Here is a 13470-nt window from a genome sequence, read left to right on the forward strand (position 1 = left end):
CACCTTAACCCTGGATAAGCAGTTAACTTTAGTAACTCTTCCCTCTTTTTCTGGAGAAGGGAGTGAGAGTTAAAACTGAATAAATACTGTATTTATTTGCAAAGTGCCTGGAATTTTAAAAAAATGCATTAAGGACAAAGCACAGCATTATTATAACATTCTTCCATATAGTACATAATACATACAGCCAACAGGGCAGAATCCTCTCATTTCTCCAACATACAAATTAGGTCATCAGAGATTCCACTGTCCTAAGTTTTCCAACAACTAAAACAAAGCAGGACAAATTTTTTTTTAAATCCACAAACTGTACCAATCTAAGGACTTACATTGCAGTTTCAGGCTGTTTATCATTGGTGGCCAGGTGACAACATGGATATGTAGCAATCTGATCATTACTAACAAAATAACTAAAAGCCAAAATCTCTTTGTGGCAGGTTAGTACTATCATTCTTTACATTAAAATTACATTTCATCTATAAGGTAGAACTAACAATTTTTGTTTGACATACAACACTGTTCATTTATTACAGATACTAAAATTACAGTGAATTAAGTAAAAGTTGATATGAATAAATCTATACAATATACAATCTACACAATATATGGGTATGGCTGTGCATGTGTTTAGTCCATTCAAAAATCTTAAGGCAAATTGTATTTTATAATATGCCTGGGATAATCTGTTTCTTTAAGGTTAATCTTGAAAAAATACCATATTCCATATTCCACATGATATATTCAAAGTTTTAAATACTGTTTATTTTAAAAATAGAAATTACTGAAGAGAACAGAATCATAAAACTAGACAGCCTAAATATTGTAACACATGTTGTAACACATACTCTTTATTAAATACATATAACGTTCCATTAATATATAAGGTAAAAGATTAAAGCCTCTTAACACATGATAATCTACAAACATAGAGTTGTGTGTTTTTCTCATTTTTCCCCATGCACATCCTGACATACATTAATGTAAAAAGTAACATGTCCTTTTTTTCCCTACTCAATAATTATCTTGAACGTATTTTGAATGTTTGTGATTAACCTTTTAATATACAGTTTTAATTTCTGTAATTTACTGAGTTATTTGTTTTATTTTTACGGTACATATACTGTTTCATTTAGTCCTCTTAACATATTTATTAAAAGAGTAAAAAGCTCCTCCATAGTTTGAGAATATTTTTTCAATCTGAAATAAATTTGAATAAAAATGACTTAAGATTTGTTTCACATTACTTTTAACTTTTTTGTTTTTAAAAGTTTATTTCACGTTTCAAAGTAAAATGAATCTCAACACTTTAGAATTTGCTAAATTTAGCACATTAAAAAATATTTTAAAATACGAGTATAAGGGCTCCAAATTGGAAAATCTTTTTCTGAACAAGTTGACTACGATTATTATTGTAAGAGTTTCATTTCCAGCTCCATCTGTTCTTCTAATCACTCTAAATTCCATGTGCAGGGTAAACAGTTAAAAAAAAAAAAACCCAAAGTCTTAAAAATCAATTCTTGTCTTAACACACACGCTCTTCGGAGTCGCACGCAGCGTCTGTGTGAGCCGACTCCTCCCCACTCTTGGGGAAAACCCTGCCTAATATTTATAACGTTATGACATACTGTAATACTCACAAGGTGGTTGTAGAAGTATAAACACGACTGGAGCTATCTGATTGGCTGCTGGTGATGTAACACCCATGTCAATACTTCCCACTGAACGCACGTGTTCGACCTTTTATTTAAATTTCCATTTCATCACAGCAATAAGACACTCGGGGCGGTGCATTTTCTGTGAAATGATTATCGCCCAGAGGTGCTGTATCGAATACACAATGCAGCAGACGAGGAGGTGCCCGCGGTTGTAACCTCCTCGCGCGAAAGGTACAGCCTGGTCCAGTCTTTGTGAAGGAACAAAAATAAGTTCACTTCCTCGGGCACCGTTACCCCCCACCCCCCACCCACCCCCCACCCACCCCACCTCAGCAAATGACAAGACTGGAGAGCAGCTCCCACCATTACAGTTATTTCTCAAAGTCCCAGGTGAACTCGTGGCGAGGGAAGGAAAATGTTCGTCCCGGGCGCGGGTAGGTGCGTGCGGGCAGCGGGGAGGCGGCCAGACCTGACACTCGCCAGCTGTTTGTCCTCCGCGGAGCCCGGCCCCGGCCGCACACGCCCGCCCCCTCCCCGAGACCCCCCAGCCCGCCGCCCGGCCTTTTGTCCCCCGCCCCTCGGCCGACTTCCTTCCCCCGCGGCCGCACCCCCGCCCCCAGGCCGGAGGCGCGGCCCGGCCCCTTTCCCGGTCCCCAGGCGCCCCCACCCCACCCCAGCCCAGCCCCAAGCCCAGCCCCCTCCCCCCGCCCGGCCCCCACCCTTTCCCCCTCCAGCGGTTACTGCTACCCCGGTGCATTGTGGGCGCACGGTCCGTTGTTCATTTGCCATTCGACCTCCGCCAGGGCCTGGTCGGACGGAAACGCTCCGCCGGCTTTATTGTCGGTTCGTTATGTGGCGGAGCCCGGCAGTTTAACGTGCCTCCCACCCTCAGCGCTTCGCAAGCCGGCAGCCGCGTCGGGACTCCTCGGCGCGCCGGAGGAAGGATATCTTGTTTGGAGGGTCGGTGTGTGCGCGCGGCTTTAAAGAGGGGGCAGCGGAGGGTCTCCCCGCACTCCGCCTCTCAACTTCGAAGGCCCCACGCGCGCCGGCTCGCTGCTCACCTCTCCGCCGCCCGCCCCCCCCTTCTCCGCGCGGGACGCTGCCCGGAGCGCCGCGGGGCGGGGGTGGAGGACGAGGAGGCGGCCGGAGGCGGCGGCCCGGCGGGCGGCGGCGGCGGCGGCGGCGGCGGCGGACGCGTGAGGCAGCCCCGGGGAGCGAGCGCGAGCCGGGCGGCCGGGCGGGAGGGCGAGGCCGAGCCCCGCGAGACCGGAACGCCCGCGGTGGGGGCGGGAGCGAAGCGGAGGGGGAGCGGCGGGGAGCGCGCGGGACGCGGCCCGAGGCCGGGCGCGAGCCGGGGCACCGGGCGGCGGCGGCGGCGCGCGCCATGTCGTTCAGTGAAATGAACCGCAGGACGCTGGCGTTCCGAGGAGGCGGGTTGGTCACCGCCAGCAGCGGCGGCGGCTCCACGAACAATAACGTTGGCGGGGAGGCCTCGGCTTGGCCCCAGCAGCCCCAGCCAAGACAGCCCCCGCCGCCAGCGCCGCAGCCGCTCAATGGGCGGGGGGCCGACGAGGAAGTGGAATTGGAGGGCCTGGAGCCCCAAGACCTGGAGGCCTCCTCCGGGGCTGCCGCCGCCGCCGAGGAAACCAAGGAGTTGCTGCTCCCCCAAGACGCGGGCGGCCCCACCTCGCTGGGCGGCGGTGGCGCCGGGGGCCCCCTGCTAGCGGAAAGGAACCGTCGGACTCTGGCCTTTCGAGGCGGCGGCGGCGGCGGGGGGCTCGGCAACAATGGCAGTAGCCGCGGCCGCCCCGAGACCTCGGCGTGGCCCCTGAGGCATTTCAATGGGCGAGGGCCGGCGGCCGTGGAACTGGAGCTGGACGCGCTGGAGGGGAAGGAGTTGATGCCGGACGGCGCGTCCCTGAGCGACAGCACCGAGGACGAAGAGGAGGGGGCGAGCCTGGGCGACGGCAGCGGGGCGGAAGGAGGCAGCTGCAGCAGCAGCAGGCGGTCGGGCGGCGATGGCGGGGACGAAGCGGAGGGCAGCGGTGTGGGAGCTGGAGAAGGAGAGACTGTCCAGCACTTCCCGCTCGCGCGGCCCAAGTCCCTAATGCAGAAGCTCCACTGCTCCTTCCAAACCTCCTGGCTCAAAGATTTTCCCTGGCTGCGCTATTCCAAGGATACTGGCCTTATGTCTTGCGGCTGGTGCCAAAAGCCCCCCGAGGACGGAGGAAGCGGGGATCTGCCCGCAGTGGGGCACGACGAGCTTTCGCGAGGGACCCGCAACTACAAGAAAACCCTCCTCCTGAGGCACCACGTCTCTACCGAGCACAAACTCCACGAAGCCAACGCCCAGGTACGATATATGTTGCTCCTGCTTTTTCAGATCTTTGGGGGAAAGGTTTATCAGCTAAAACTCACTCTCCTGGGTGAAGAGATCGTTCCTGTTGGGAGAGAGGTGTCGGGAACTTAGGCGTGGGGGATTCGAAAGCCTGGGAATAAGTTTTCAAAAGTTAACCGGGGGAGTTGGGGGGAGGGGGAGGAATGACAATTTTCTAATCGTAGCGCTGAATTTCATTTAATTTTTTTCATGACTCAGATTTCTTTGCCCGTCAGATTGAATCAGAAGGAAAGTTTAATAAGCGAGGTTGAAGGTTTTAACCCTGTAAGGTTGGCTTTGTGGTTACAATGTTATTAGCTGTGATTTTAGAAAAGCTGCTTTAATGTTGGTAGTCTTTTAGCGTGCTGTTGGAAGTCAAATCTGGTAACTTTTTGAAGAATGAATTAAACTCTTTCCTTAACCTTTGACGCTACTCCTTTTAGGAGAACATCCAACCGAGAAAATTCTTTTTATCATGTCAGGGTAATGTGAAATATGAGAGTAGTATGTAAATGTAGAGGAAGCTATTTGGATAAGACTTCGTGAATGATTATACTAAATTCATCTCCTTAAAGTTTTTGTTGAACTTCTCTTTCCAAAGGTATGCTTTTGGTAAATTGTGGTAGTTTTTACTGCTTCCTTCTCTCCAGATTTCTGTGCTGAGATTTTCTGTAATCCCCTTTTTCAAAAAATTTTCATATAAATGTAGTTTACTTTAAACTTAGGATATTTGAAATGTTGACTGTAAAGTTACTTCTACCAACTAGTTGATTCGAACTGGTAGAGAATGTATTTACCAAAACCATAAGTTCTTAGTTATAAAACAGGTAAATGGTACTTCTTAAATCTTGTCTTAGTATTTCTGGACAAAGATAATATTCTTATCATTTTGATAATCTCTTTCCAAGCCAAGCAGATGTTAATCAGTCCTCCTAAGACAACCTGTGGTTGTGGATGGAATTCATTCTTTTGTATCGGTAGCCAGGCATTGATTTCAGAAAGTCACCTTTCAGATACTAGTCTCTTTGTGTGTTGGAGTGATCTTGCTGTTTAGAACACTTTTAGTGGAGTTAATTAGGCACTGTCTAATAACCCCGTAGCCCAGAAATTTCTCAGAAGTTTAGACTTTAACGTTAAGGCATAGGGTTGTTTTTCTGAGGGGGGCAATGGCAACAGTTTTTTCACAACTTTTAGTTGCCTAAGCCCTACAAGGAAGGTCATTTAAAGATGTAAGGCCCGGAAAGGTTAAGTAAATTGTCCCAAGTCTTACAGTTCTTGGTTAAAAATGAGACTAGCCTTTATAAGGAATGTTGCAATGGAGGAAGGAAAAAAAAGGTTTTGGAGTAAATCTAGGTTCACATCTCAGCTTTCTGCAGTTACTAGCTTTGTGAGCTTGGGCATTGGAGTGCCAGACTTGTCTTCTGTATGCCAAACACAGATGTGTTTGATGTTATTTTGGCAAGTAATTATTCTGTTCCCATTTTACAGAAGAGGAGTCTAGAGGCTTCAACGCGTTATATATTCCTGAAGTTAAGTAGTGTGATGAAGTGGAGGGCTTGTGAAAATGAAAGTATGCTTTTCTAAGTGATGAGTTGGTTATTTAGAAAAATCTAAAAGGACAATCAAACTGAATTTTTTTAATTCAGTGGATCAGTTACTCTTCTTCAGTGTAGTCTGTGTAGGTAGATCTGAATGGGAGTGCAAATTATTACAATTAGCTGCTTAGTGAACCTGAAATCAGAGGAACAGGGAATTAGTTGGATAACCTTATGATAGACTTAGCATGGTGTATTCCTCTCCCCTAGGCATATATCTGGATTAGGGAATTCATCCCTAGGTAAAACCTTTTCTAAACTTAATCCCTGAATTATCCCTCCCTTACCCTTTGCCCCCTTGAAACTCCCTTTTTACAATATAATCTGCAGACCAACTTCTTTCTCTTAGGACATTATATCATTAGACTGAGAATAATACAATTTAGTAAGTCATTCCTGTTTGTCTAAGGCTATTTATTGGTTCCCTTGATTGGATTTTGGATGTTTCCACTCTGAACTGATCCTAATCATTTCTATTTTCATTCTAAGCTTAGTTTGGGGGTATTACCTTGTAATTGACCCCAGGTACCACCTATAGGATCTTTTTGTCTAGTTAATACATGAGTGACAGGTTCAAGAACTGACTTATTTCTTCTTATGCACAAAGTTAACTTTTTTTTTTTCATTGCCCTGCAGCTTTTGATTACCTGCAGGAGGCAGTATAACACAGTCTGTAAGAGCATTCTTGAGCTTAAAAGTAGGGGGACCTGAGTCCTAACCCTCTTTCTTGACAGGCAAATGAGTTAACTTCCAGTTTCTTCATGTATGCAAAGTGTATATGCCAGCACCTAGTCACTTAGTAAATGATAACCATTATTTATTATCACCATTACTTATTTTCTTTGGAAATAACTATAATTCTGTGGGGTGGGGGGAACTGGTACTTCATGTCTCAGTGGTACCAGTTTTCTCAGTTTGCAAGCCACTTAATCTCATGGAATCACTCTTGATTCTAGAGAACAAACCAGTTTTTTTTTTCATGCTTTTAGAGACTTTGGCCATTCAGGTTCTTTGAACATTCTCATCGCACATGCAGTTTTTCTCATCTTCATGAAGAATATTTTGCATGAGCTTTCTCCTGCCTTAAAATTACTGAAATAGTTTTGTAGTTCCTCAGACAAGTTTGAAATTGGGACTCAGTTCACTCCCTTTATCCCCCCTCCCCACTTTTTTTCTTTAATTTTAAGGAATCTGTTTTTTGTGAGGAGTTTAGCCAAATCTTAGTATGTGAATAAGGGTGACTTTTTCTTATGAATTCTGTAAGGGGAAAAATCATGGTGGTGGCCAAGAGACTGGCATATTCTTTTTTTTGGGGGGGGGGTGCGGGGAGCCCTGCCTTGCTACTTGTGGGCGGAATCCCTGACTAGGAATGGAACCTGTGTCTCCTGCAATGGAAGTAACCACTGGACTGCCAGGGAATTCCCAGTGGCCCATTCTTAAAACCTTTGATAGTCTATTATTTTGATGTTGATTGTTAAGGATTGCTCATGCAAGAAGTCTGCAGATGCTTTCAGAATCTGTTCTGCAGCGTTCTATTTCTGAAAGATCCTTGTATTTTATAAGGATGTAAGGGACAGCATATAATTTTCTATTTTGAGTAACAACTGACTATATATATCTTGAGGGTCTGGTTCGGTGATTAGCTTATATAAGGTTTAACCATTTGGCCCAGAGGACTTTAAAATTGCTTTAATAACACTGATTACCACTGTATCTTGGTTCAGATCACTTTCTACCCAGTTGGGAAATTTTCATCACCTAAATCACACATTCTGTCAACTCTTTCCAGTTTAGTAAGCCTAAAACATGTGTTCAAGTGTGTTATTGTTATAAACCTAGTTAACCTTTCCAGAAAGTACTTAATTTAGATCAGTGATCTTCTAATTGGAATATGTTGGTGAGCAGCAAAAGCAAAGGTGAGACAGAGCTACCAGCCTTCTTTGCAATTGGCAAAAATTAATTTTTTTTTTTTGAGGATTTTGGAAGAAAGACTGAAAGCCTTTCACTGGGAAGGAGAAATGGATATTACAAACAACCACAGAGCCTACAATCCATTAAGTAACCAATTTGTATAATATTTATATAGGTTCTAGCAGTCATTTATTGTGTTTTTAAAAGCAGATTCCTTTTCCCTTGTGTTTTTGATTATACTTTATAATGTGTCTAGGGACTTCTTTCTCCCTCTTAAAATATACCTATTAGGTAGATTGCAAGGCACTGAAGATAAGCCTATGTAAATAAGACATTTTTCTGACCTCTAGAAACTTGTACTCGAGTAAGGAGAGAGAGACATTGCAGTAAAATGATACCTACCATGTTAGCAATATATTCAAGTTACAGTTAAGATAACTAAAGGAAGTTGTCATCCTATTTGTGAAGGTTGGGAGAAGCTTGTAGAATTGGATCCTAACTTGTGTTAAATGATAAGTGTTGAAGAGGGGAGGGCATTCTAGGCATTGCAGTTGGTAACAGCTTGAGCATAATGGAAATTGATGCCTTGATGTGTCTGAGAAGTAGATGATTTAATTCAGCAGGATGAAAAATCAAGTTTGAGTGGGTAGACTGCAGGTTACGGATGATCCTTTCATGTTGAAATGATTGTATTTTTTCTGTTGGGCAAACCATTTAGCAGTTTTAAGCAGAGGAGAACCACGATGAAATATGTGTAAGTTGATGTGTAGAAGCACCTGTTGGTATGTATGTGGTTTTTGAGGAGAGCTGGTAATAAAGCATATTTTTGGCACATAAAATTGGCTGGAAGTTGTAATCACCTGAAGACATCTACCCCAGACCTATAGATTTACAATTTCTGTGGATAGTATTAATACCTAAATTGCAAGAGAAAATGTCATCACTCAAGGAGATCAGAGAAGAGATACTGATTTCAATTTGTCAGTACTACTAGCATACATTTATTTGGCATGCTCACTGTGGCCTTGTTTGTCTTCATACTAGAAACGGAGTTTGAGTTTTAGAATTTGGGTTTGTAAATGGACATTGATCTTTTTATTCTTTCAGTATACCATTCCAATGGGTTGCTGCAACAAAAGATTTTTATGTTTTTAATGCTTTCATTTTACACTTTGTGTTTGAAATATCTTTTTTTCCTACTAAACCATTTATCAATTCTGGGTAGGGACTTAAATACTTTTAAGTACTTGTTTTTTTTTTAAACCAGTAACAGTTTCTAATCATTTGTGGATTGACTACAGATAGCTAACTGCAGCTGAATTTCTCTCTCCCCCTGTCCCTCTCAGAAGAGTGGGGAGACTGGGTAGTGTGATCTTGGGTTTTCTACAGTAGCTGGTGTTATCCAGTTCTCCCAGCTGGAATGCTGTGAACACCCTATGATTTCCCTCCACACCTCTGCCTCGAAATCTAATTAATCACTCAAGTTTGGATTTTACTTTAGAAAATTTCTGGGCTCTGCCTCACTTCCCCTCCCCCCATCACTGTTAGCTGTCTTAAGTAGTGAATGTCCTTGTTTGCTGTAGGTGTGCTGCACACCTAACAGTGGCTTGCCCTGGTCACACATTTCCAGTGTCATCCCCTGGTAATTACCCTCCACTTTGCTACCACAGTCATCTCTTTATCAGTTAATTCAGTCAGATGATTCTAAAGCTCTGTAGGTACCTATACCAGTGGTCCTTAATCTTGTGCAGGATTCAGGTCTCTAGATAATCTGGTGCAAGTTATAGACACTTAGCTCCCAAAACATTAAGAGCATATTTACATTTCTTGGGCTTTTTTGGGTCACCTTGAAGTTGTTCATAAATCTCGAATTGTGAGGATGTATACATCCTTGGTTCTTTTTCTCTGTCTCATTTGCTTAGACTCTCAGCCTCTCCTTCCACTCTTGCATCCTTCAAGGCTCTGCTCAGATATTTGTTTCAAAAAAAGATCTCACCCAACCCCCCAAAAAAACTCGATTAGGTGCACCACCTCTCTGCTTTCTTAAAGCTCTTCAGTATCTTAAGAATCTTGCTCAGTATTACACTTCAGGCAGGGAACTAAATCATTTTGGGTTCCCAGTGTAGAACCTGTCTGATACAGTCATTCACTTAATGCTTATTAAATAAGTGAGTAAAGTCAAGATTTTTCAAGCTTTTAGCAGCTTTTTCTCTGATTAAAATATTTACTTTTGGCCTCTCTGGAAATAAATTTGAAGATCATAAACGAGGATTTTAACCAAATGTATGCTTCTATATTTTCTTAATTTTGGAAGAGTTAATTAAGGTCTCTAAAAATAATTTTACTTATGGGCATCTCCACAGATAAAAATAACAGGAGACTTTTCATATTTATAGAATCTTCGGGGTAACACTTTTTTTTATTTTTTTTAAATCTGAATGTCTGTTTCCTTAGTCTCCTTGTTTATCTAGTTTAATGCTTGGCTAAGTTGCGTTTTCCTTTTTGGGAAAGGGAATAGAAACTTTTCCAACTAGTCTTTAAAAAAAATCAGTTCTGGAAATACTTAAACCTTTTTATCAGTGTATTTTTATCAGTGGTATCTCATGTTTATCAATATACTAAGAATGGACATAGAATGTTAAAGAGGGAACCGGAGAGACAGAGATGACTTGAGTTCTTAGGGACCAACTGTTATTTTTGTCTTTAGTAACTAGGAATTTATTTAGTTTAGCAAGTAATATTGGCAGTTTAATTTAGTGCTTATCTTGCTTTATTTTACCCATATCCTCAAATAATACTCCCCTTGTAGAGTACATGTACTCTTGACTGGTAAACTCTTCATTGTGAAGAGTATATATAATATGTGCTACAGAAACATGGCATAGTGCTCTGATCAGTACTGAAGGAGAAATTGCTAGGGCTGTTTGTAGCATGTAACATTACTATTCTATTCTGTTATTCAGTAGTAATGAAGAAAAATAGTTGTTGAATAGTGTGTTTGGCTTGTATAGCTTGTGTCAAAAGTGGAATGGACAAATATTTTGGTGGATAGGCTTTTTTTGTCTTTAAATTATTTTTAAAAATTAGGACATTTGGTATGATAATGGCAGAGAATGACAGAAATTGGGACTGGCCCAGAAATTTCAGAACACGGTGACCATGGCCTAAACTGACTGCTATGACATAGCCACCTCCTTCTTAAAGGGTTTTGAACTGCTTAATGCATAAACTTGAAGCACTTCTTGACTTGTAAAGGCTCATTCACTGCTTCCACAGACACTTTACCATGTACTGCCAAACTTTTTGCTCTTACTGTTACTACAATATCTGTTGGAACTTTGAACCAAATGAGCTTTGCTGGGCAGATATGGCATGCACAGCAAAGCTTACTTTTAAGCCTGCATCATAGAGCAATGTAGTTTGGAAATTTTCTGTAGTGAGTAGAGAGCATAGGCAAATTAATAAAGCATCTTATTTAGATAGCCTCATAAACAGTATGATGGGTCTATAGAAAATTATAGCAGTAACAACTTTAGACATTTTTAGTATTCATTTAGTTTTCTATATAGAGTCCTAAACATTTCCCATCCCTTTGCTAAGTAGTTGGAAACATCCCAGCATACTGGTTTTATATACAAGATATACAAGATAAAATATCTTTTTGCCTCACTTCCTTTCTTCCAGCCCCCAGAAGCAAAAATTTGGGACTTAATCGTGAATTACTTGATTACTTTACTCCATCTGTAGCTGTTAGCAGTTTTTGCTTACGATTGGGTGTCTTACTAGGAGAAAATAACTGATTTCGAATATGGGACATTTTGGTATGATAGAGCAAGAGTGGGGGGGGGTGGGGTTAGAGTGTAAGTGTAATTAATGATGCACTCGAGGCCCTGGGAAGTGATGGGATGCTGCCAAGGGTCAGTTGGAAGTGCAAAGGGAATTCTCTGCTTCCTGTGCTTCATTCTGTAGTAATCGTATACTCCAGATTTGCAGGATTATCTGTAGTGTTCCATTATTGCTGTGAAATACTGATGTGTCCTGGAATTCTGGCATTTTTATTCTGTTTCAGTTGACGTCTCATACATGGAAACAACACAAAAATTCTTAGATGGATCATGTGATCTGGCTTAGTTTCAGGATTATTATATGTGTGACCTGCTGTATTCAGAATTCAGAATGGAACCTAATGTTTGTGTGATTAAACTATACCCATGAAGAAGTTGCTTCCCAGGTGATGCTAGTGGTAGAGAATCTGCCTGCAGTGCAGGAGATCCAGGTTCAATCCGTGGGTCAGGAAGATCTCCTGGAGGAGGGCATGGCAACCCACTCCAGTAATCTTGCCTGGAGAATCCCATAGACAAGGGAGCCAGGTGGGCTACACAGTCCATAAGGTAGAAGAGAGTCGGATGTGAAAAGAGTTGACACAGCTGAAGAAACTGAGCACAGAACAGCACACATTATGGGGTTAAATGGAGATGTGGGATTGCTTGGAATCTCACCACCATTTACAGTGCTGCTGCTAAGTCGCTTCAGTCGTGTCCGACTCTGTGTGACCCCATAGACGGCAGCCCACCAGGCTCCCCCGTCCCTGGGATTCTCCAGGCAAGAACACTGGAGTGGGTTGCCATTTCCTTCTCCAATGCAGAAAAGTGAAAGGGAAGTCGCTCAGTCGTGTCCGACTCTTAGCGGCCCCATGGACTGCAGCCTACCAGGCTCCTCCGTCCATGGGATTTTCCAGGCAAGAGTACTGGAGTGGGGTCCATTTACAATATTCTATGAGAATTTTTTTGCAGTCCTAACAACTTTGTTCCCTACACCCTTCCCTCTGCCCCCCATTCTCTATTTCTCTCCAAGCATATCAGTCCTCCCAGCATCCAACAATCCAGTATGTATCTTTTCTGGGTTTTTCCCCAGATTCTGTCTACTCATAGACCTGTATATATGTGTTTTATTATTTTATAATTAATAAAATAATAAGTATTTAATATTTTGTGCCAAAGAAAATAATGAATCTTTAACACTTAAGAATAGACACCTGCCTGATTTAGAGAGCTTACCCACCTAGTGCCTGGAGAAGGAAATGGCAGCCCACTCCAGTATCTTTGCCTGGAGAATCCCATGGACAGAGGAGCCTGGCAGCCTACAGCCAGTGGGGTTACAAGAGTCAGACACAACTTAGCAACACCACCACCCACCTAGTGACTCTGTGAGTAGGGCCTGAAGTTCTTATTTAGAAACACTCCTGGTACTTACTGCTTTATTAGTTTAAGAAAGGACACACAGTTAATAACTAGTGTAGGCAGCATTCCAAAATCTAGATCACATTCCTTTATTCTTGCTGTCAGTATCATGTTATTTTATAGGAAACTACAGTAACTTAATAGTGATGCTAAACTGAACTGTAATGAATAATTAAAAGATTGATCACAGGGAAGATTATAAACATTAAGTATTTGGAGTTAAGGAATTTTAACTGATGGGTAGTGTTTATGATCCTAAAGAGAGAAGTCATCTTGAAAATTGATTTGGGATTTATATAACTGGGTATTCCTGTAGTTTAAGCACATTTTTTTAAATTAGGGTCCTCTGTTACTTTCTCTTTCAGTTCAGTCGCTCAGTCATGTCTCTTTGCGACCCCATGGACTCCATAGTTAGATATGATTAACTTTGTTGACCTAAATTGTCTGACTCAGTATTTGCCAAGACTTTTAAAATTCCCTTTTTTAATAATGTTAAATAGAATGAGATGCTGAGCATGTTTTAATCTGATTATTTTAAGTTCAACCAGAAAAACGACTGTGTTCTTAGCAGTTACAGAGATAAGGCAGATTAATTTGATTCTTATGAATGTTTCTTTACGTGAGAAAACAATCACTTTTTATTTTCATTTCATTTCTTTTCCTTTTTTTGGCCATATCACTTGTTGGATCTC

At 42.3% G+C, this 13470-nt stretch overlaps 1 protein-coding gene across 1 annotated transcript in view; it reads left to right on the forward strand.

Moving 5' to 3' along the window:
• Nucleotides 1-2967: 2967 nt before the first annotated feature.
• The window catches only part of ZBTB10 (zinc finger and BTB domain containing 10), a 32679-nt gene continuing 22176 nt past the window's right edge, over nt 2968-13470 (forward strand). The window contains exon 1 of the mRNA XM_055546344.1: nt 2968-4008. Within this exon, the coding sequence (XP_055402319.1) occupies nt 3040-4008 (969 nt within the window). The 5' untranslated portion in view covers nt 2968-3039. The remainder of the gene's footprint in view (nt 4009-13470) is intronic.

The sequence above is a fragment of the Bubalus kerabau genome, chromosome 14 (genome assembly GCF_029407905.1).
Source record: "Bubalus kerabau isolate K-KA32 ecotype Philippines breed swamp buffalo chromosome 14, PCC_UOA_SB_1v2, whole genome shotgun sequence".
Taxonomy (NCBI): Eukaryota; Metazoa; Chordata; class Mammalia; order Artiodactyla; family Bovidae; genus Bubalus; species Bubalus kerabau.